Here is a 22854-nt window from a genome sequence, read left to right on the forward strand (position 1 = left end):
TTTTCTGAAATCACCGAGACTTAGAAAAGCATTTCCAAGATTGCCATAACAACTTCCTTCGCCGGCCCTGTCTCCTACTTCTTTGGCGATTTTAATACGCAATTCGTAGTAGTCTATGGCTTTTCTGAGACTTAGGGGCGCCGGGCCCGGGGGCCGGCGCGAGGGGCCCGCCCCGCGAGGAGGTGGGAGAGGGAAAAGAATCTCCAAGATTGCCATACAAAAGTGCTTCTTCCGCCTTGTCACCCAATCTTTTGGCATTGGGACATTTCAAATCACGGACCTGAAATAAGGAAATAATGACAAGCTTTCAATATTGAAGTTCTGCTCCTGCTTTTCCTGATAACTCATTTCTTGTCGCAATGCATTAACCTGGTAGATAAACAAATGTTGCAAATCACATTTATTTTAATTGCTGTAAGACAGCTTCGAAAACAATTCGTCTTTTTCGTTGAATACAACAGGTAAGGTGGTTGTTCTTTAAAGGAAGTTCAAATGAAGTGTGAATGGCAGTATTTGTATACATGGGTCTTTTGTCAGTGTTAACGTACATCGCAGGATATAAATTTCTGTGAATCTCTGGCGATCGGAGGTTACCGTTCCAAAACAATTTTTTGTATGTTTCATTGAAATCAAAACGTGGCCCATGCGCCTGTTCATGCAGTGGACTTTGAACTTTGATTGTGAGAGATTGAATTTACCAGCCAACAACAAAACGTCTTCATCTCGGGTTTGTTACCTTTTCGCATTAACTAAACTTGTGTATTTTGATGATCTTACGAGCTACGGCAGCCGGAGTTTTTGCCCTGGTTGGTTGAATCTTGACGGATAGGTAAAAGGCCTGGCCCGATCGAGGAGAGCCCCTGGCCCTCCAGTTTGAGGATCGTCGACCCATCCTATTTATATATGTTTAAAACGGAAATGGTAGATATTCTTGGAGGTTGCTTCATAGAGAGTAGCTTAATAACCTAGCTGCTATTCTCCAGACGACAACTAATCACGTGGGAGGTCAGTCGTATGGTGATTACGGACCACAGCCAACAGGAAGACGTTTACGGATGCGGTCATTGGCTAAAACCGAACGGATGGTTAAATTTCTGACATTTGTAAGCACTAATCATGCTCTTAACACAAGGTCGGAACAATCAGTCATCTATTACTAGCTGCCGCAGATAAAGTCGGAATTTGGCCTCCAAAGCGTTTGTTTTTAATGTTTTGATGCTCAACAATTTACCGTTAAAAGTTCGAAAGGAATCTAGAAATTAATGTGAAGTAGCATTTAAAATAGGTGGCGAACACTATTTAAGGACCTACGTTCCACTTAGGAACGAAGAGGATTAAGTAAGTAAGCATTTAAACGGGCTTTGTATGTTTTTTAAATGTAAAAGTTTTTACCACTTTACTTTTGCACTTTTGTTTTAATATGTACAGGCTACCTTAATGTTGCTATTGTTAGCGGCTTCTAATTTGTTTTCCTGAGCAAGACGTAGCCGCTATTTAATAGCGGTATTCCGAAAATTGGAACAATGTACCGATATCGTGTAAACCAGTTTTAAATGAACATATAGCCAAGATGGAAATAAATGTTCAGTAAAAATTTCTTAAAAGTGACGAAAACTGTCATCGCCAGAAAGATCAAAGTTATTTTGAAATGTCAAACATTTCGTCCTTGTCAGGGAAACTAGTCTTGCCCTCCACGACGGAGGCGACCTCGGCGAGTACTTAATGTGACTTTCTCACAACTTGCTACAATCTTTAAAATTAGTAGCCGCTAACAATAGTAACCTTCAGGGTACTTAGGTTTTCATGATTATACTGGTTCCTGTTTTAGTGTCATTGCACTAGCAGGATTCCTTTTTCGGATAACAGTGCCTCTTTCAATGACCAGTTTTTAAATTGGCTAATCGGTAATCCAGGTTTACGCACCGACTAACGATGCTGATGAGGAAGGCAAAAACGGTTTCAGATCAATTGCAGAAAAAGATGCATGGTGTGCGAAAACATGATATGGTGATTGTTAAAGAGGACTGGAATGCGAAGATAGGAAGAAACACGGAAAGTGAGAATGTAATTGTTAGGAACCAAGCACTAGGGAGAGAGAGAAATAAAAGAAAAATAATATGACATTCCGCATAACAAACAACCTCGCAATAATCGTCACAGACATTTAACTGTGAAGCAACTGAAGTTATGCAGCTAGGCAAAAAGAAAGCCGTATCGAAGTAATACGGTGTGAGCAAGCTGGAGGTACCAGAGGTGAAGCAACACAAAACAATGGTCGACAGTCGATGAAAACCGATAATAATTAATTTCAAATATTTTTTTTTATCTAGAATATTGTAAATAGTACTGTATATAGTTTTAAACTTTTGTAGTTTTTAATATTTTGGTTTTACATAGAGGGCCACAAGTTTATTAGTGTTGTTCACTATTTAGTGCAACCCTCTTAAATGGAGTGATTTCACTATAACCGTGAAATAGTTACCGTAATGATTTGATTTAGCGCCCTCCTTCAAATAAGTGCCCCCTTCCGAGTAAGCGCCCCCCCCCCCTCGAATGTGTTTTTGTCAATAAGCGCCCCTATTCCAATAAGCGCCCCTATTCTAATAAGCGCCTCTATTCTAATAAGCGCCCCTATTGTGGATAACTGCCCCTACTGAATTCATATGAACATTCACCGTACCGTACATGTATATATTTACTGCTAAAATGAACGATCTTTTTAAAAGTAACTGAACTTTCAATAACTTTTTACTGTGACAGTTCTGTAATTGTTAGGTATTTTAATATTTATATTTTGAACATTTGGTTGTTTCTCAAAAAATTAAATAAGCGCCCTGTCCCGAATAAGCGCCCTATCTCGAATAAGCGCCCTCGTTGAGGTGCTAAAATAAATAAGCGCCGCGGGCGCTAAATCGAATCACTACGGTATTACACTTTTAGATACTATTAGACACTATTTCCACTGTTTTGTTTTGTTTATTTTTTACTATTACGCACTTATGTACTTCTGCTAGTAGATATTGTTTCACGGGTTAAATAAAATCATAGAGGGTTTTCACTTTTGTTTTTTTTTTTTTTTTTTTTAATCCCCCCTTTCTCTCCGCCTTTCTTTTTTTTTTTTTTTTTTTTTTTTATTTTTCTCTAAAGAGTTTACTTACTTACTAACTAAAAGTCAATCGTGACAAAAGTCACAAAACTTTCCTTCATCACCGGTCATCGATTTCCAAAACTAAACAATTAATTGGTGTCACCTGCTATCGGTTGATTTTATTAATGTGGTAAAGGTAATGGTAAAGGGAGATGGAGACGACGTCATTGCAACAGAGGCTGCAAAGCAAAGAAGTTACCCTTGTCATGGTTGAAAGGACTCAAGTGATTGACAGATCCCAGCTGTTGCCCAGTTCCCAGTTGAAATGCTTATGAAACCAAGCAAGGAACATGACATGGTTTTCGTGGGAGCGATTGTCTGTACTCATTATCGTGGACAAAATGGTGGAATGTAGACGACTTGGAAAGCATAGGGCCTTGTTTTTAACTTACCCTTATAGTTAGAAACGTATGGAAAACTAAAAGCGCCAAAAACACGACCTTTCCACCACCCTTACCTTGTCTTTCACAGTGTGAATTTCTAAATTCTTTTCTGTGCTGTCGCCGTCTGGTTTCTGCTTCTTGTTTTGTTCTTTAACAGACCTGATCCTGAACTCCAATAACGTCTTGTTACTCTTGTCAATCTTTTTCCAGTTGAGAAATGTAACCTGATATAATTTTCGAAAGTTTACAAAAAGATCTATAGATCTTCCACAACAAAGATCAAACCCCACTGGTATTCTTAGCAAAGAAAATTCTTTTTTGTTTTGCGAAACAGTCTACAGGCCTAGTCTCCTTCGCAACCGTTGCATGACAAGGACAAACATACGGCTGGGAAGGAGGCTAAGAACAACTCATGCACCCAAGACAAAAATAAATTTGCGTAAAGGATACTGCTAAGCCCTTGTCACACAATTTGATGGCTTCTCCAAAACGATTCAGCTTCATACAGGCACTCGCTCCTATAATAACAAATACAATAAGTGTTCCCTTTCTTAGTAAAAACTTATATACACATGTTTATGTTGCATGATGTTAATTTTTCTTTGTTGTTGTATTTTTACTGTACGGTTTAACAGGTTAAATAAACCAGCAATTCACTTTTGTTATCAAATAGCCTGAGCAGGCAGCTATCTATACACAGGCGATGATCAAAAGGCTCACTAATACTTGTCCACAAGCATATCATTACTGGATTAAAAAAGTGGAAAAAAGCGGATTGTATTTAAAATCAATGATGTTTTTTTTAGAATTTGTAACACAAATCGTGCTCATCCCTTGCTTCTTAGCTTTTTTCGACAGTAATTAACAATTTCTGAACAAACAAAGTATAAGATAGCAACTCTATCTGGTCTCCAAAACAAATCTGCACATGCGCGTTGTTTACGTGATCATAGGGATGAAGGAAAACAGCTTACCTCTCTCAATTGCCTTAAGGAAAGTTGGTTGTAAGTCAGTGGCAGCTTTTGCATCACTTAGTGAATTTTCGTAATTCCCTGATATAACACAATAAGAAAGAATGTGAATAATAAAACTGACAGAGCTGTAACGATCGATTCTGTGTGCTGTATGAATGGAATTTCAAAAACCCAGTGCCATCTCCCTTGACTCCACTGGTTCGAAATATAGCAAAAAAAGACAGCTCCTTTCGTTTATAAGTAACCGTTCTCCTCTTAATGTGTTGATAATATGTTTAGCGCTGGAAACATTAACGAATTACTTATCATACTGCTGCATATCTCAAACCAAAAATTCGCTGTTATCACAACTTGCACCGAAGATATCTCATGTATAACATGTCTTGAGTGATCTTAGCATCTAAATGGCTGAAAGAAATTTAACCCATAAAAAACATGGACATTGCAGATTATTGCTGAAATCAAGAAACATATCACTGAGGTGCAAGGATCGACCAACAATCACAGAAAACTCTCTTATAACTTTTACCCAAATGTAAATGTGCTATGGCCCTGTTGCTGTACAGTTTGGCATTCAGCTCGTCATCCTTGCAGTTCACTTTTATTCCTTCCGTGTAGAAGTGAATGGCGTTGCTTAAATTCTTTTTGCTGTACTCATAATTTCCTTTATTCTTGTAGACTTCTGCTTTTTCTGTAAAAAAAATGTTAAATGAATGTTGGAACATATGACTTATACTATTTTTATTGTCCAACTCCATTCAGTAGGGTTCAAATTACGCGCAAAACGGGTGCAAATGCCTTACGATAATTATGTGTCCTTGAGGAGACCGGTTAAACAAGTTATCCTTAGACTATTTGAATTTTTACTAACTTAATGGATGACCTTCCTGTAAACCATTTAGTTATGACATAGGCTTTCCTCATCAAAGACCATTATTACTATCATCATCAGTGAGCAAGCAAGCAAGCAAGCAAGCTTGAATTGGTGGCCGTCAATGCAAAAAATAAAAATATAAAAGCTATTTACAAACTTCAAAGTTTAGAACCATATACGGGTTAGCCTAAACTTATAGCACAACTTCCCCCTAAAATGTTTAATAAGATATATACCAAATTTAACCGCAATTATTTTGTCAGCACTTTTTCTTTTACCTCTTAAGCTATCGTCGTGGTAGTCCGATGCTTTATCAACAGATGCTGTTTCCTCGCTTTCATTCACAACATTGTTTTCGGCTGTTTCAGTAACGTATTTCGTGTCTTCGCCCTATTAGAAAAAGAGGCCCCAAAAATATTCATTATTATACACATTTTTTTAATCTCAGTGTGAACTGCATTAGTTCAAAATTGCGGATGTAACGTTTCAAGGCGTGAACGTTAAAGTGTTAACGTGTAGCGTAGCTCTTCAAAGAACTGGAGATTATTGCAGTCACGCCACATGATTTGCGCAAGGTTAGTCAGGTTAGGTGTATATTTACTAAACACAAGAGAGACTTTTAACTTACCTTGCATTTCAAAGTTTGAGTTACTGGCACTTTCTTTAGCTCTTTGATGGACCTGGCCCTTAATCCTAACAAGGCCTTGTTATTTTTGTCAATCTTCTTTGAGTTAAGATTTATAAATAATTTTAAAGATACGTTTCCATGGGTTCTTCCCGGTAAGGTTAACGTCACAGTCCTACACAAAATTGCGTTTTTATGTGCCCGTAAATTCCAGAATCGCATAGATCTTACGGCGATGTTATGGCTAATACACTCTTTTCCACAGGAAAGGGCGCAGATCAAATAGCAAAGATAAATCACGAATCACGGTCCTAACAATTAGCTGATCACGCGTCATACTAGAATGGCAATTCACAGATCACGGTCAGGTTTGAGCTGTTTTCATGTGTTGCGCACTATTTTTTCTCAAATCACACGTCATGTATAACCCCTTTACCCCCCTTTATTAACCTCAACATTTTGTCAGATACCGATTAAACACGGGTACCGAATAAACGCCGGGTCGCTAAGGTGGAGTTGAAAATAGGTCCCTCAGGTATTTAATTGAGGTATAATAAGCTGTAGGCATATCAGCTAGATACATGTTTGTCAAAAATAATGAATAAAAACCCTTGCTTGATAAACACAGGGTTCAAATAAACTGGATAAACTGCACGAGTCAAATAAACGCCGGGTCCGCCAGGTCAAGTTTGAAATAAACGCCGGGGGGGTTTAATCGAAAAAAATACGGTATCCCTAACATATCGGTGGTACGTATCTAGCTAAAAACCTTGGTGGAGAGAGGCACTGTAGGAGTTAGGCTACGCTATTAACCATTAGACTACCGCATCTCCCACGATGCTGATAGGCAAATAGCCCAATTTACCATATGTTATGTCTCACTCAAACAGGCGTACTTCTGACTTTTGACTGAGGTTGATAGGAAAGGATACTGCTAATCCCTTGTCACACCACGTGACGGCTTCTTCAAACTGATTCAGCTCAACACAAGCACTGGCCCCTAAGGCGAGCAATGTAAATTATATTAACTATCAATTTGTTCATTGTCGAGATTGGAGTTACGCTTGAGATTAGACATCTCAAAAATAGTGAAGGATTCCAGCAAAAAGTAAATATCTCCAATAGACACTTTGTAATAGTTAACTACACCATACATATTGTAACAATGGAATGTAACACACATGTGAGCGAATACCAGCGTCTGATACTCGCCTACAGCCCGGAAGCCAGTGAGAGAAATAAATGATCTGTCAGCGTCTGGCCAAACTGTCACAGAAGTCTAGAATGTTTTCTTTTTCATGATTCAATAAACAATTCTCCGATTCTGATATTCTGCTTTTAAAAAATAAATAAATGTACTCCATACAGGCTTTTGAAATCTACCGCAATAAAAAAGGTCAAATGTCACGTATTTCGTAATCTAACGTGAACTGGTGAATGTCTCGTATCGCCGAATTGTGAATCTACTTTGATAAATAAAACAGAGAATAACCTTTTTGTCCCCTTTTTAAACCCGTTTTTGCTGTGGCGTCATTCTGTTGAATGTTGCTGGGATAAGATACACTCACCTCTGACAATCGCTTTCAGGAAGATTGGTTGTAATTCAATGGCAGCTTTAGCATCATTCAGTGAATCATGAAAATTTCCTGTTAAAGAAATGAACTCAATATCAAAAAAAATAAATTAGCGTATTTATAAGAACTTTTCTATAACTAAGCCCCCAAAAACGACAGCACGGGTATGATTCTGCAAGTTGGGGCGTGATTTATGTTAAAATGAATGATGATTTAAAAGATCGCGGGTGAGGGAGGGAGGGTGGGCTACCACGCCTGCTTAGTGATAAAGCTTATGCAAGACCAGAGTGTTTCTAGAAGCTTTGTATTTGACATATACCCACGCAGTAAAGACGGGGACAACAATTAAGGTAGATTTCCACTGACGCGTAATTTTTAACGTGCGTTTACGTGCGTGAAAAAATTTAGAGACAATGTTTACGCAAGTCGTTCATACATTGTCTTTTTCTTCACGCACGTAAACGCACGTAAAAAAATTCGCGTCAGTGGAAATCCAGCATAAGGGTGAACGTCCTGGTTAAGATTTGTTCGCCAGTCCCTCTACGTCATACAGCATCAATGGCTTTGAAACCCCGCTAAAGAACATTGTACGACAAGACAGATAGCCTGTAATGCAGGCTTAGTTTAGCAAGACGTTAGTGAGCACCTTTTTATCGGACAAGCTTCATCTTGCATTCGAAAAACATGAGTCTTGACGGAAAAGGGAAGGGCGTCCTCGGGAGTAGGAGTGAAGCTGTCTCAACCCTTTCTGTTTGCGACTCCTTGGCCGATTAGGACTTTATCCAACGCTCGCCCATCACAAAAGCCTGCATTGCAGGCTGCGGGATAAAATTAAACTGTAACATTCCCCCTAAACAAAACAATGCACTCTTATATAAAATATCAATCGGATTTGATTTGAAGGAAACTGCATATAACGCAATTACAATTCTTACCTAGTTTGAAGTTTGCTATGGCCCTGTTACTGTACAGTTGGGCATTCAGTTCTTTTCCTTTGCAGCTCACTTTAATTCCTTCGGTGTAAAAGTGAATGGCATTTATAAAATCTTTTCTTCTGTACTCATCATTACCTTGATTCTTGAAATCCTCAGCTTTTGCTAAAAAAGAAAAGAATTGAAGACCTGTTTGTATATTTTGGCTCAATGTCATACAGTGAGTACATAACATTTCTTTTCCTTTCTTTACTGAGGTTAATCATAAGGCCAGTGTTGTGCTTATAATAACATTTGAAGGATTATGATGCACAACATGAAAACAAACGCAACATTTCTGCTGCGGGTGATTTGAGAGAAACACTGAAAACGAAAATATGTTTGCGGCTTGTAGCAGACTAATCTTTAGCATCCTACATATGATACATTTCATATTTGCAAAATCGGCGTATTTTTCATTTTATTCGGGTGTAAATTAGCTCTCAGTGCTTGCATCAAAATAAAAAAGATCGAATCCGATTCATGAATGCGCTGTTTAGACTTCTTTGCCACTGCTTGAAACAAACGGCCGCCTGACTGACCGAGAAAATGTCCTTCCCAAAGCATAGCCAAAAATAACGCAATACAACTCTTCATTACTATATCCTTAAAATTATTTAACATGGATAAAGAAGTAGTATTAGTTATAAATGAACATGGTTTAAGTCATTTTCCATTACCTCTTAAATTGTCCTCATCAAAATCCAGTGTTTCGTCATTTTCACTTGAAACTTTGATTGGGCTCCTCGCCATGGATGCTGGGAGTACGGAGATCTTTTTAGTTTACTGATCTTGTCAAGTACCTGTATATCAAGTAAAATGATTAAAGATAAAACTTTAGATAAATTAGCTATTAGCAATATATTGCATGCCAGAGAAATTGATCACAGTTCACCCCTACATAAAATATACAAAATGTTTGATGTTCTGCGTTGTACAAAATAGAGCATAATCAGGATTTTTGTTGCTAACTGACTGGCTGTAAGTTCCGTTCTCGCCTACTCTTTTGCGGTATAACAGTAATATATATAACTAATTTATGTCTGTAGCTTTAAATATTTTCAGTAAAAACAGTTGTAAAATAAAAAAAATATTCTATTAACATAATTCCTTTTTCCTAACTTCAGTACTATTTTTACTAGAAACCTACATGGGGTATGAATAAGTAATCATTCAATCACTTCGATGAATTTAATTAATGCAGAGTGTTCCAGTTAAGTTTTATAAGCACTGATCTTCGGCTTGTTTACTGTTGAATCTTTTTGTTTTTCGTCTTTTGACAATGGAACATGGTTATTGTCTTAATCTAAAATTTCGAAACTTGGCTGTACAGCTGCTGTTTTTAACACGACGAAAAATAAAGTAAAAAATAATTTTTTAGTAATGATTATGTTTACATTTATACTCTAAGCTAGAGAACCGTTCATGAATAGCATAATTATAAATACGTACCACGTACTGTTTACGAAATCATTCTTGATAGGTTCTCCAAGTCCTAAGCCGTCTGACTAACTGGCACAATCTACGTGAGGCAGTCAACACATAAAAAGACGTAGAGTATCAAGGGAAATTTACCTTAGAGTAAGCAAGTGTTGCAAGCTTTTTGCAGTGGATTAAAATTAATATTCATAAGGGGAGCCCTTGGTTCTAATTAATTTTTTCAGGGGAAAGTTAAATCAAAGTAGCACAGTTTTAAGGGAATAAATCGTACTGCGGGTATTTTAATCTTTATATTCTCTTTGTCAGAACGTTTCGTTTGGTACCACTGATGTTGTTTGTTGAATGTTTTTCTCTTACTGCAAATGCTGCTTCTAAACAAGCAGAGTGGTTTCACGTAATTATCAATTCACATTAAATCTGTGTGCATGATGTCGCATATAAATCTTGTAATGTTCTAGATAACTCCGTGTTGAAGTGATTTTGAACGTAAACGTATCTGTTTCATTCGACTGAACTGTATGCAACGTAACAAAATTTTTGTGGTCACGTATTATTTCTACTTCGATCCTACACTTCAGTAACTTAGCTATTGCGCGGACGATAAATGAAATATTTTAGTTACCTATTATCTTGTCATTATTTAGCCAGGAAAGTAAACTCATTTCACATCTACGCTGTTGATAGTGCCTTGGTTATCTCTTGAATATAATCATTGATAGTTTATCATGGAGCCAAACTTGTCTGAACTGCAACAAAGAACGTTTCTGAAAACTTACTGGATCGAAACAGTATAATATCACTCAATATTTGCATTTGATTAGATCCTGTTTACCTAGCCAAACTTTAAATCGCAACTAAAAGTAACTTGTAAGAAAGAAACAAGATTTTAATCTGTGCTTTTGCCAGAACGAGATCGTTTTAAGCGGCTGGCACAAATATTAGAAACTATAGTCCTTCAGTGTACATTGGAATCTACACTGAGCCAAAGTGAATATGTCTGAAAATAAGTACAAAGTTTACTTACCACTGTTGATAGAATGAAAGTGTTTTAAGTGCCTCTTTTCCGTTTGCCGTGGTTCAGATATGAGAAACAATTAAACCATGCCGATTGAAAGGAAGTAAGCAATGTTGGTTATTAGTTTGGAAGGAAGATTTCGCCCGCAGTATCGAATACATGGAACATTCAAACTGATCAAGTGTGGGAAATAGAATATTCATTAGTTGAACCCCCTGTTTGTGAGGAAATTGTTATGACAAGTGATCCCATCCATATCATGTCGTACCACATTAGACAAAGAATTTAAAAATGCCGCGTGTTTGAAGCAATGGATAAACGTTCTTTGAATTGAAGAATTTGGAATCCACTGTGCATCTTAATTTAGTTTCTTTTTTTCGTTTCAGTTCTTGTGTTTACTTACCAGTTTTAATTTTTACCTTATAGAAGGGAGCCATGCATACCGATGAAGTCATAAGCTTAAATAAGTACACAAGCCTCCTGAGGCATGTGTCATGCTAGTATCGAAATCGAAAGTGCTTCGTAAGTATCTTAAGTTTCTTTAGGCACAAAATTATTTTTTATGCGCGGATCTTGTGGAGAATTTTTTCTTTTATTATTATTTTTTTAATTTTAGCAGAGAATACTACTGTGTAACTTCGTTACAATTCAGGTCTAATGAAAAAGATTGAAAATGTCAACTTCGAATACATATTATAAACAACCCGGCAACCAATCCGTTTCGATTTCGAGGGAAAATTCCCTTCCTTTGCTATCGGAACATCAATTGTTTGTTTTGTCGGTATGTGCTCAACTCGTTTTCAGTGCCTTATAAGAAGTGAAAAATTGTGGAGTCATGGGGCATAATGTGGACAAGAGCGCTTTCCATCTATAAGAATAAACCGGTGAGAATTTTCCGGCAAATAGAATAGTAAAATTTTCCAACAAACACAATTGTACAAGACGAGATTATACCATTTTGAAAAGTTTCTAGTAAAAAATAGGCGTTCATTTCATTTTTCGCCGGGACAGCCGCAGTTTACAAGAGGGGCCTGGTAATAGTGCACGTGAGCAAATAGTACAGTGATAAGTGAAATAACAGGGAAGGAAAGCGCTAAAAATGACTTTTTTTTAAAAAAAGAATGAAGTACTTCATGTCGCAACGCCATGCTACGTCATACTTTGAGCGCGCGCGCTGAGTAAAATTTCTAAGAACATATAGGGTGGGTTGCCGTTCCGCTAGCTTCACTTGCAATTTGCTCTCTTAAATGGTCGGTGACCCCTACTTTTTTCTTAACGGCTCACTTTTGTCAATTAATATCTACGTTTTGCGAAAAAATGAGAAAAATCTATCGAGTGGAAGTTTGATTTTTATGTCACACTGACGGTTTGAATTCCACTTTTTGGGCTTTCCTTTTTGCCGTACGACAGTTTCAAATGCGTCTTTCCAGGGTTTAGTTTTACAAAAAAAGATGGAAAAACTAGGAATTATTTACGCGGTAGACGCACTTCTACAAAATATGATTAAGATCGTTAGCCTCCGTTTACTCATCTTCGATATTTTTAACTATAAACCCTGTAAACCATGCTGAATAACGTGCGCCAATTTTTCAAAATCAGGGTAGTTTTCCACACGCTTTCTCTCTGATCCCAACTTTTTTTTCATTTCTGACACAAGTAAATCATTATCTGACCACAGCAAAAAAATTAAAGAAATCTTTCGAGTATAAAATTTTGGCGCGAACGTCCTTAAAAATAACGTCCAAAGTACTTTCGTCTCACTACACTTCTCTAGTAGTCTAGTAAGACGAGTTCCAAAAATTATAGGAAGGAGAAATATCTTTGAAGTTTTTCCACTTTTTCCAACCCTAGCCGGTAATCGTCTGTCCAAAACAATTACCAATGAAATGGAACGTCTTTCAGTCCCGCTGGCCGGAAACATAACTGAACAGACAAAAAGTACACAATCCAGTGTGATAACCATTTATTGACAATTTATTAAAATTTGGAACAAAGATTTCTTATGAGCTAAAATCAGTTGCTCTCAGTGACTACTCTCAAACTCCACATTCTCCTCTTCCTATCACTGATGTAACCGGCTATAAGCTCTGGACCCACCAGGAGGACTAGGACTCGTAATTTTATCTTAATTACCAGGAAAAAAAGGTACTAGTCTAAAAGTGCGCAATTAACGAGTCTTAAAGTGCGCGATTAACGTGTCTTAAATTAAAGTGCGCAATTTAAGAGTCCTAAAGTGCGCAATTTAGAGTCTAAAGTGCGCAATTTACGAGTCTTAAAGTGCGCAATTTAAGCAGCAATATAAATATAGAGAATTGATATATTTATATAAGGCGCTTTAAGATAATTTTATGAAAGTTTTTACAAAGAGGACTTGGCCCAGCTGCTGATAATGATCCGAAAAAAGCCACGAGTTAGTTTAACGTGAGTTTTTAACTCTTTTATTTAGCCACGATCTGTATTGAAGCAAATACATGCTTGAGGGGTCTTGTGTGTCTAACAACCTACCTAAGACAAATTAATATTACATTATGATAGACTAAAATGAACGATATTATATTTGAATAAAATTAAGATTCAAAATTGAAAATCACACATGTGTTTCGGAGTTGTCTGAATTGACAAACTGCCAAAATTGAGTTTTTTTTTTTAAAAAAAAGGATCCATTCTCGCTTTTTTGCAAAGTTTTTGACACAAAATTTCATACCACTGCACCTCTGTGCTGGATTAAGTTCTTTAAAAAGTACGTCGAAAATTATCGTGGGACAACCACTTTTTAATGTCCTCTAAGGTTTTATGTCCTCTTAGTTTGCAAAAAAAAACTTAACTTAAAAAACTTCTCTACTTTTCTTGATCGTCTCCAAAACTCACTTTTTAGCTCATTCTCAGAGACTGAGTATTATAGTGGATCAGATGTGGACGGAATCGGAAGTCGTCCAGTGTGTGGGCAAAAAATGTGTAGACAAAAAATGTGTAGACGGAAGTTGCAGAACGGAAGTAATTTTACATGCTACCCCTCCCCCCTAAGTAACGTTAAAAATAACTTCAATGAAGCTCATAATTATATAGAAATGTGAAAAGAAATGAAATCCTTTTATAGTGTAATAAATAAATTTGCATCAATTCACAATTTCGGAACTTTTAAAAAAGGAAACGTGTATCACAAAGTCGAAATGTTGACAACCTGGGGGTTTATTTTATCATGTGCTGACACACGTAATCAAGGTTCATTTTAACGTGAGCTGTTACACGCAATGAAGTCCCGCCAGGCAGCTGGAAGTAAATTTTTACGTTACCCCTCTCCCGTTGTTGAGATTCTACATCTACATCTACATTTAATTAGGTCGGTAAAAATCTAGAGATATCACACCAAGATTTCCTCTTGGAACTTATTTTTAACTTTTACTATGGAGTTACGCTTGCCTATGACGTGTTCTAATAAACGTTTATAAAGCTCACTGACAAAAACACGACATCCGAGCAGCACGTTTTTGTCTCCTGTTACGTCATCTCATTTCCCGTGACTCACGTCATCCGTTTTACACGACGTGTTCGTGCGCATCTTTCTCTCAAATTTCATTCGCTGCTCAATCTATGAACAATGATTGTCACTGTCCGGTAGATGCGTGCTGACAGAAAGGTAATTCAAAACGCAATTCAGTAATCTAAAACGGTAACAAATCTTCATTTCATTTCTTTTCACATGTGTATCTGAGCTTCGTGGAAGATGTGAACTATTTACACACCATCCAACCAGAAGAAAGCTCGTAACCACAATGTCCACACGTTTTAGCAGTAAAAACATGTTCTTCAAATATCGAAATTATATATATATATTTGTCAAGAAGACGAAAAGCTGCTAAACTGTAGAATACCAGGCCACTAATTTGCATCTCATTGAATTTGAATGGTTCCTTTTGTTTCTACTATGCTTCGTTCTTAAAGCGTTCAGAGATATGTAAATAAGTGGCCCGGTATTGTAAAATCGCTCCCGAAAAGCTTTGTAGTTTAATTACACAATAGAAATACCAAACGACTGCGATCCTTCTAAGATCGATTAAAGCGATGTATTGGTGAAAAATATTGTGCAAAGCCCTTTCCGTGTTTAATTGTTATGTAAATATTCTAACTTTTCTGTCTATGTTGTTGTTGACTTTGTACATTTTCCATTAATAATAGCGCTTAGAAGAGCAAACAAGACTGGATGTCTTCTAATGTCTCGTGTTTGCTGGCACGGAAGGGTAAAGGAATCTTCATGCATGCAAAAAACCTGACTGTTTCGCAATTCCTCCCCGCGTAATACTGATTTTCGACCTAGGATCTTCTCTTCTTATGATCTATATTTTTATTATGCTTGTCGTTCCGCGATCTGGAAACAAAATACTATTTCTTTTTATAAATAACTGCTTGTGGACGTTTACGTAGCGGGGAATGGGGCCATGTAAAATTACTTCCGGCTGCCTCAATGGACTTGATCGCTTGTGTCAGCGCGTGTTAAAATACGTGAAAATACGTTTAGGGTCCCTAAGGTCTAAACAGCTCGGCAACTAGATTCACGTTGCACCATTTTTAGAAGATGTGAAATTGTGATTTTATTTCTTTTCACATGCGTATCTGATTTTGACTTTACAGGGGACTGTACTTAACTTAAGTGGACTGTACCAGTACATTTTCATTACCCACCACCACTCCCAAACCCTATCCCCCTCCCCCTCCCCCGAAAAAAGGCAGAAGAATGAGCTGGCTCGAAGTGCCCTTTGATTTCTACTTAACGAGATCTGAACAATGATATATAATACAAAGAAAGGTGGACAAAATTAAACCACAAAAGCTACATTTTTGTGGCCTCATATCTTATTGAAACTTTAACCGATTAAGTTTTATAGTATCTTAAATTTATATCCGTACAATTTTGAGAAGGCTGCTAGAAAATAGTTTTATATAGTTAATAAATGCGTTACATTTTTAGTGCAGAATGCACTATTGTGATGGTTTGGTGGGTTGTCGTCTGCTAAACCCCTAAACCGCTAACGCGGTGTAAACTTTTAATCACCAATTAATTAATTAATTAATATCAATTAATTAATTATTTCTTTGAAGGGGAGGAGATGGAGAGCACCTGACCGTGTGCCCTTGGTAAAACGGGTAGTATATACTTACGATACTTACAATTGAAGAACTCAAAGGTATATATTTGTTTCAGAAAGCACTATGCTCCCCTTGTGGTACTATTCTTTCTGGAGCAAAACACTTTGTGCTAAACGCATGCGCAGATTAATCTGCGTCACGAACTTCGCGTGTTTCTTCCTGTGGACGGATTCCTGTAGACTCCGTTGCGCCAAAATAAAACCGCAAATAAATTGGCGTTACAGTGGTTCATGTGAAATAATTCTTGATATGGCAACGCTGTTTTCTGTTATCATCACGACAAAAACAAAAGAATCACATTACATCCGTTTTCGACAAAAACAAACGTATCATGTTACATGTTTTTGACAGAAACAAAAGTATCTCGTTTGCTGTTTCAATATCAAACTGAAATTCAAGCTAAAGAAAATTAAAATAACTGGGACGTGGGTAGGATTCTTGTAGAATCCTTGGCGTTAATTTAATTAGACTTTAAAAGCATCACAGCGATCTGAGAGAAAAACAAAAGTGTCATGTTACATCCGTCACTTCCTTTCCTTTGATTTGTTCTCCATCGGTTGAACTAATCTCCGTATTTTTTTGTAAAAACCTCTGACAGAGAGGGGCTTCTTGTGGAAGCGAAAAACTCTTTAGTGTTTAAACGTGTTTTCGCGACGGCTCCGACATTTCTTGAAAGAAATCTTCACACTACGTGCTTCTCGGCTTCATGCTTGAGTGAGCGTGTGACGTGTTCACCAGACCGTGGCGAGAGCAAGACTTGGCGCACGACATGCTTTAGCTAGGCCTAGACACAAAATATCCCGAGAAATGCTTATTTGTAAACAGTGGAACAGAATTATCATTTCATAGGAATTATAAATAAAGCAGCAAAGAAAATATAACATTTTTTCTTCCAAATCATCTAAAAATCTCCCACAAATCCCATGTTTTTCCAAAACTCCCCAAAATTTCTAAAAATCTCCTGATGCACTATAAAATAACCGGCACGCATACATGCATGCACAGGCGATGACGCTTTACAATGATCCCAGAAATTGCATTTTTCTTAGTCATTTTAATTTTTATTTGCCTTGACTACAAAACGAACCTCAAATACATTACAAACCTACAGTATGATAAGATAAATACATTAAATCATTATGAACTTCGTCATTTAGCAACAGAAAGGCCTAGGATTGATTTGCACACCTAGTCGATACTGAAGATTGTGTGACATTTCCGTATTGAAATGGTCTGAAATGTAATGAAGTCAACACCGCTTACTAGAATCAACTTACATGCATTTATGCAACTTATCAAACAAAACATTTTAAACTAGTTGTACCTATCGGTAAGTGCCAACGAGCGAAATACTCATGTTTGTTCATAAGAACAGATATTGAATGGTTTTTGATAGAACTATATTTGAAATGACCAAAATATGGTAAATTGTATTTTAGGAAAAAAGGGGAAAAAAGTGCTATTTCTCTGGTGTTCATAAATGACACAGGCTTAGTTTCCAGCGCGCGTATTCTCGCGATCGCGCACTCTTTTAAACACACTAAAAAACGTACACAGATGTCTGCTAATCAGCTACGGGTTTGACAGATTGATAACTCTTGACAAATCTTTAAATTCTTTTCAACGTTAAAATGTCACAAAATGTAGGCAATAAATGACCGGTTTAATCACTGTTTTTTAAATACAACACGCGATGGTTAAAATGTTTCCGTCCACAATTTCTTATAAATCAAATCCCAAAATCAAAACTGCTAAGATGCTTTGTTAAAAATAATTTTCAGTAATATGAGACAGTAATGCACGGGTCAGATTTCAGTATCGCTTGCGAAGTGTCATGTTCAGTTACGCAAAACTTGACAAATTTGAACAGAAAACAAAACTTGAACGGTCAAGGATTATTTGGAGACAAAATTTTTATTCAAGTTAACATTACATTTGCCGTTAGAAGCAAAAAACTTTTGACTTTCTTGTGTGTATGACAAGCAGTAATTTTAGTGAGCGTCGCTTTGTATTGATGTTATTCCTACGCGGAGCGAAAATGCGTGCCAAATAAAATTTAAACGGTAATTGATTTGGAATAAATCATCGGTCAAACAATTACTATAAACACAATCAACACTAAAAGGAAGCATTTACCCGACTTCAGCATTCTCATAAGTCAAGAAAACTCTATTTGAAGTCAACAGTCCGCTTTTGATTTTCATGTCTCTCTTCGATCGTAAATCAAAGGACTCCAAAGTTGAAAGATTATTTCATCGCTTTGAAGACCTTGATGTTCATTTTTTCGGCGGTCGAATATTCTGTAGGTATTCTCTTTCGATTTATAATTCCCTAAAGGTGTATTTATCGGTAAAGGGATGAATGACCACATTGAAAATTTTAACAGCGAGCCGCGTGGACGCCATTTTGGTCATTTGCTCTCTAGCAAGGAGTGAGAGACTGGGAACTAGTTGGGAAGCACAATACAACCCAAATATGGGGTTTACTTACACCCAAATATGGTCAAAAAAAAGTCCCTTACGCAGAACTTAAGATTTTCTCTGCCTATACACTCATACGCACACGGCTCTATGATTCTGCCGCCTCGACAGCCTCGCCTCTTGGCTCGGCTGTCTCGTTGGCAATCAGCTAAATCAGCAATAGGCTAGGGTAGAAGTTCTTTCTGAACTCTGGCTTCTCGTACAAATAGGAATACGGATACCGTCACTGTGTTATTTTTAATGGCTTGAGATAAATACCCGAATAAATATTATCAAAAGCAGTAAAAGGAAGATGGCGAGTCGCGAAGGGAAAAGAAAAGAAAATTAACTTAAAGTTCAATATTATCGACAACAATGCACGTCAAAGCAAACAATGATTTCAGATTGCCCACCTTTGCAATCTAATCAAGATACTGGTGCCATCGGTCTCCCTTTTGGAAAGGTTTCAAAAGTTATGACACTAACCGGCCTTCACTCGTCAAATTCAACATCAGTCAACTTAGTCTGCCATCACGTATGCCGACTTCGAATACACGTACAACGGTAAAAAAGTTCTTTAAGCGAGCTCACAATTATCCAGTACATCATTCTCCCCTGACCATAAAACTCCGTTTAACTGTACGTTAGAAATCAAACGCGTTTTGCCGATGGATGCTCTTAAAGTTGATTCATACTCCTTGACAATCAAAGATGGCGAACCGAAACTGAGTAAACAACAAAGTGCCTAGTTCCCAGTGCTACTCGGTTGGAGTAATCTCTCACTCCTCACATGGCCGTCCACCGGGCCATAGCATATAGGCGTCACCGCCTAAAAATCCTAAAAAATATCCGGCTTTTTCGTGTCTAGGCCTATTTTTAGCGACAGTTTTGGGGAAAAGCCTCAATTAAGAACACTTTGCATGCTTTGTTGAAATTCAATTAGCGAAACTTAGCATGAAAACAACGGTTGAAATGATTGAAAGCTAGCTTCCATGACTAAACACCTGCACTCTAACGTCAACTGATCGGCGCTGTGTGTGACGTTTCAATAAAGGAAGTCCTTCTCCCGTATATAGGTTGTCACATGAATTTCGGATTTGCTTCATGTCAAAATCGAAATGTATCACGATCGGTCATTCAACATCTTACAAGTAAACATAAAACAGCGCTTCAAACTGAAAAGTGAACTCATTGTGCTTATTCTCAATTGAAATTATTATAACAATGTCAATTGACTGTCCATATTGCATTCTGCACTACCCTTTGAGTCTCTGAGTTTTGAAAAGGTAAAGCTACCCGAGTTTGTGTGTTAACCTATTTTATATCTCGTTAAACCACACTACAAACACGAAAAATTTCCTGTGACAAACAGGCATAACAAATGCATGTACATAACAAAATTGAAGAATGTATTTTTTTCTAACATACTGAAACTGTATATATTCCCTTATTAACCCTTAGTTTAGACAACTTAAGCTAAAGCATGATTTTCTTGTATTACACAAAAATATACCCATAAACGATCATTAAATTAGAAAGTATATAATGTTACGTATTTGTGCTCTGAGCACGAAGTCGACAATATATTCCGCTGAAAGCCTTTTCTACTAAACCAACTGTGCTAATATCAGCGTTAGCAAACAAAAAATATCCTTTACAAATTAGTTCAACCTTTCTGGACGGTACAAAAAAGTGCCAACACAAAGTTCCCTGCTAAAATCTAAAAGCTTTTACCCAAATGGATTAAGTCATAGAAAAATCAAGGAACTCCTTGGGAAGTTCTGTTCCATTAATCACCCTGAGCCTGTGTACACACGGCTAAGCCTGTAAAAGTATCATGTTGCTAACAGCAGTTAAAACAGAAAAGTTAAAATTGGGTTTTAAGAACACCCAACAGTCATTCTTGTGCTCAGGACTTCTCTTGAAGGTGTAATTTCTTGTTGCTAGTCCAGTCCATTTTAAAACAATTCTACCAACTGGGACGCTTGATGTCATGGTCATGCATTGGTTTGCCCGCAACCCTGAGAAACAAAGTAAGGGATTCCACTTTAAAAACTAAACACAATTACTTAAGTACAGGAATAATAGAGGTGGCAATATATTTTTAACACAGTCGTAAAATTACCGATTTCTTCATTCAAGCCCATTTTTAGGGGGGGGGGGGAGCTTAATAGAAATTGGGACTGACTTAGAGAGGAGTGGGACGTACTTTCAATCAGCTATAACCCGTTGCATAATTGTTGAGATATTTTAACACGACTTAAAAAAACGTAAGTCATTACAAAAAACTTTAAGTCTAATTCCCTTCTTGTTTGAAAGTTGCTGTTTATGGCTTGATGTTATTGCAAAATTCACGCAACATCAATGGGTGGTAAACGGGGGGAAAATAGAAGGTAATGACCACAATTTGGTTTGGTTAGTATCCTGAAAAAGGGGTATTGGCTATCCTCAAAGTCTACTTATTAAAACTAACAACAATACGACGGAGGCTAGAAATAAATATCAGTAATTTGGCAAATATACATTTACGTTCCGAAACTATCGACCCCTTTTAAAGTAACGATACATTTTACGGTTATAAGCAAATTGCAAAAGGAGCAACTGTCCGATAAGAACGAATTTCAAAAAATTGTGACATCGAAAGTTGATGTTTTATTTCGAAACCAATAAAATAAGTGATACAGCAAGTGTAAACTAAACTAATATCCGATTATTGTTGTATCTGACCCTGATGAATTTACTAACAAACACCGAATCGGCCCAAACGCGCGTACGCTTATTTTAAGAAAACGTTTTTTTTATTACGACGGACCGACTTACATATGGTACACATTTCGGCAATGCGAAGTACAGAAAGAAAAAAGCTGCAAAATCAGAAAATAAAATGGGTCGTTACTTTCGCAACTTAACGGTATTTCAAGTTTCTCTTGGTCGTGAAATGAACTGTTTTTACTTACTCATTTCTTCTGATGAAAGTCTAGAGTAACGTCATCACCAATAAGTACAAAAGGCGCCCAGTATTTCACATCACTGTACTTGTCTGATTTTCTGAGATCTTTCATGGCCTGGTTCAGAGACTCGCTTGCACTTCTTCCTTCCACAAGGTGATGGTAGAAACTTCTCATAAACTCCATCGTGGCCTCATCATCGATCGCCCACAGTGACACCAGAACAGAACGAGCACCAGCACCCATAAAGGCACGTGCAATACCGACCACACCTTCAGCTTTGATCTCTCCTCGACCGCTGTGGCAGCAACTAAGGACAACCAGTCTTGCACGCATTTTAACACTCAGAACATCTGACATGTTCAAAATGTAATCTTCTTCCTTCGTAGGGATTCGAGATGCTTGCTTTGAGTCCGGAGTTAGAGCAATTTCACCAGTTTCCATGCGACCATGTGCTGCAATGTGAACTAAAGCAACCAAACTCAGTCGCTTTAACACTTCAGCTTTCGTGGCCATTTTCCCAGTGAGTGGCACTACGTTGAGAATATTTCCAATCATTTCCACTTCCATTCTGGCAAATTCAAGCTGTTCTAGGAATTTCTGTCCCTTGCTGTTGGTTACTTCTTCTACCCATGGATCTCCCACAAGTAATGCACCACTCCTACTATGGTATTCGTCTGGGCAGTCGGCAATCAACTTCAAACTTGTCAGCGAAGGGATCAACCGGATTCTAAATGAGTCACACATGTATTTGGAATCCGCATCCATCAATGCAGCATAAGGAGCTAGCCACAGTGGTCCATCTGGGACAATGATAAGTTCATCACCTTGAACCAGGTCGGCAATCGGCTGAATTATGATGTTATACAAGGTGCTCAAAGACCTCTCTTCTAGGACGAAGGATTGAGAGTTTTCTCCGTCGGAATTGTCATCCGCTTTGTGACGATTTTCTCTAAACGCATCCAAAGAACGATCTTCGCATCTTACCTCAGAGCAAAAACGAATTTGTCGAAAGGCATTTTTTATTAACGACTGAAAAGAGGCGGTGACATCATTTAATACAGAATGGGCCTCGCCAATTTCTTTCGCTCTCACACGAACAGGTCCTTCTTTTGAAAGAATCCAGAGATGGATCCTAGCACTCAATTTGTCAAATGCCTGAAATACTGTACTTGATGGAATAGAGCGTTTCAGTTGAATATATTGCTCGTCTTCTACCTGTGACACGGTCTGACTTTCTCTAATGAAAAATTGGGATAATATAAGATCAGTAAGAGCTTGGGCTCGACCTCTTTCGG

At 37.5% G+C, this 22854-nt stretch overlaps 3 protein-coding genes across 3 annotated transcripts in view; all 3 read right to left on the reverse strand.

Moving 5' to 3' along the window:
- The window catches only part of LOC144645260 (uncharacterized), a 114874-nt gene that overhangs the window by 16296 nt on the left and 75724 nt on the right, over positions 1-22854 (reverse strand). The gene's annotated exons all lie outside the window — the stretch shown is intronic.
- On the reverse strand, positions 11-11280 carry LOC144645889 (tetratricopeptide repeat protein 4-like). Its single transcript, XM_078505415.1, has 8 exons — positions 11014-11280; positions 9230-9352; positions 8514-8675; positions 7573-7650; positions 6937-7004; positions 3606-3731; positions 155-280; positions 11-19 (listed from the first exon to the last, which is right to left on the reverse strand). Exons 2-8 carry the CDS (start codon positions 9300-9302, stop codon positions 11-13), a joined length of 642 nt encoding a protein of 213 aa, XP_078361541.1. The 5' UTR covers positions 9303-9352; positions 11014-11280.
- On the reverse strand, positions 19890-22451 carry LOC144645434 (tetratricopeptide repeat protein 28-like). Its single transcript, XM_078505013.1, has 2 exons — positions 21566-22451; positions 19890-20629 (listed from the first exon to the last, which is right to left on the reverse strand). The coding sequence occupies exon 1, from the start codon at positions 22322-22324 to the stop codon at positions 21566-21568; it is 759 nt and encodes a 252-aa protein (XP_078361139.1). The 5' UTR covers positions 22325-22451; the 3' UTR covers positions 19890-20629.

Source organism: Oculina patagonica, chromosome 3 (assembly GCF_052425735.1).
Source record: "Oculina patagonica isolate OP01 chromosome 3, crgOcupat, whole genome shotgun sequence".
Taxonomy (NCBI): Eukaryota; Metazoa; Cnidaria; class Anthozoa; order Scleractinia; family Oculinidae; genus Oculina; species Oculina patagonica.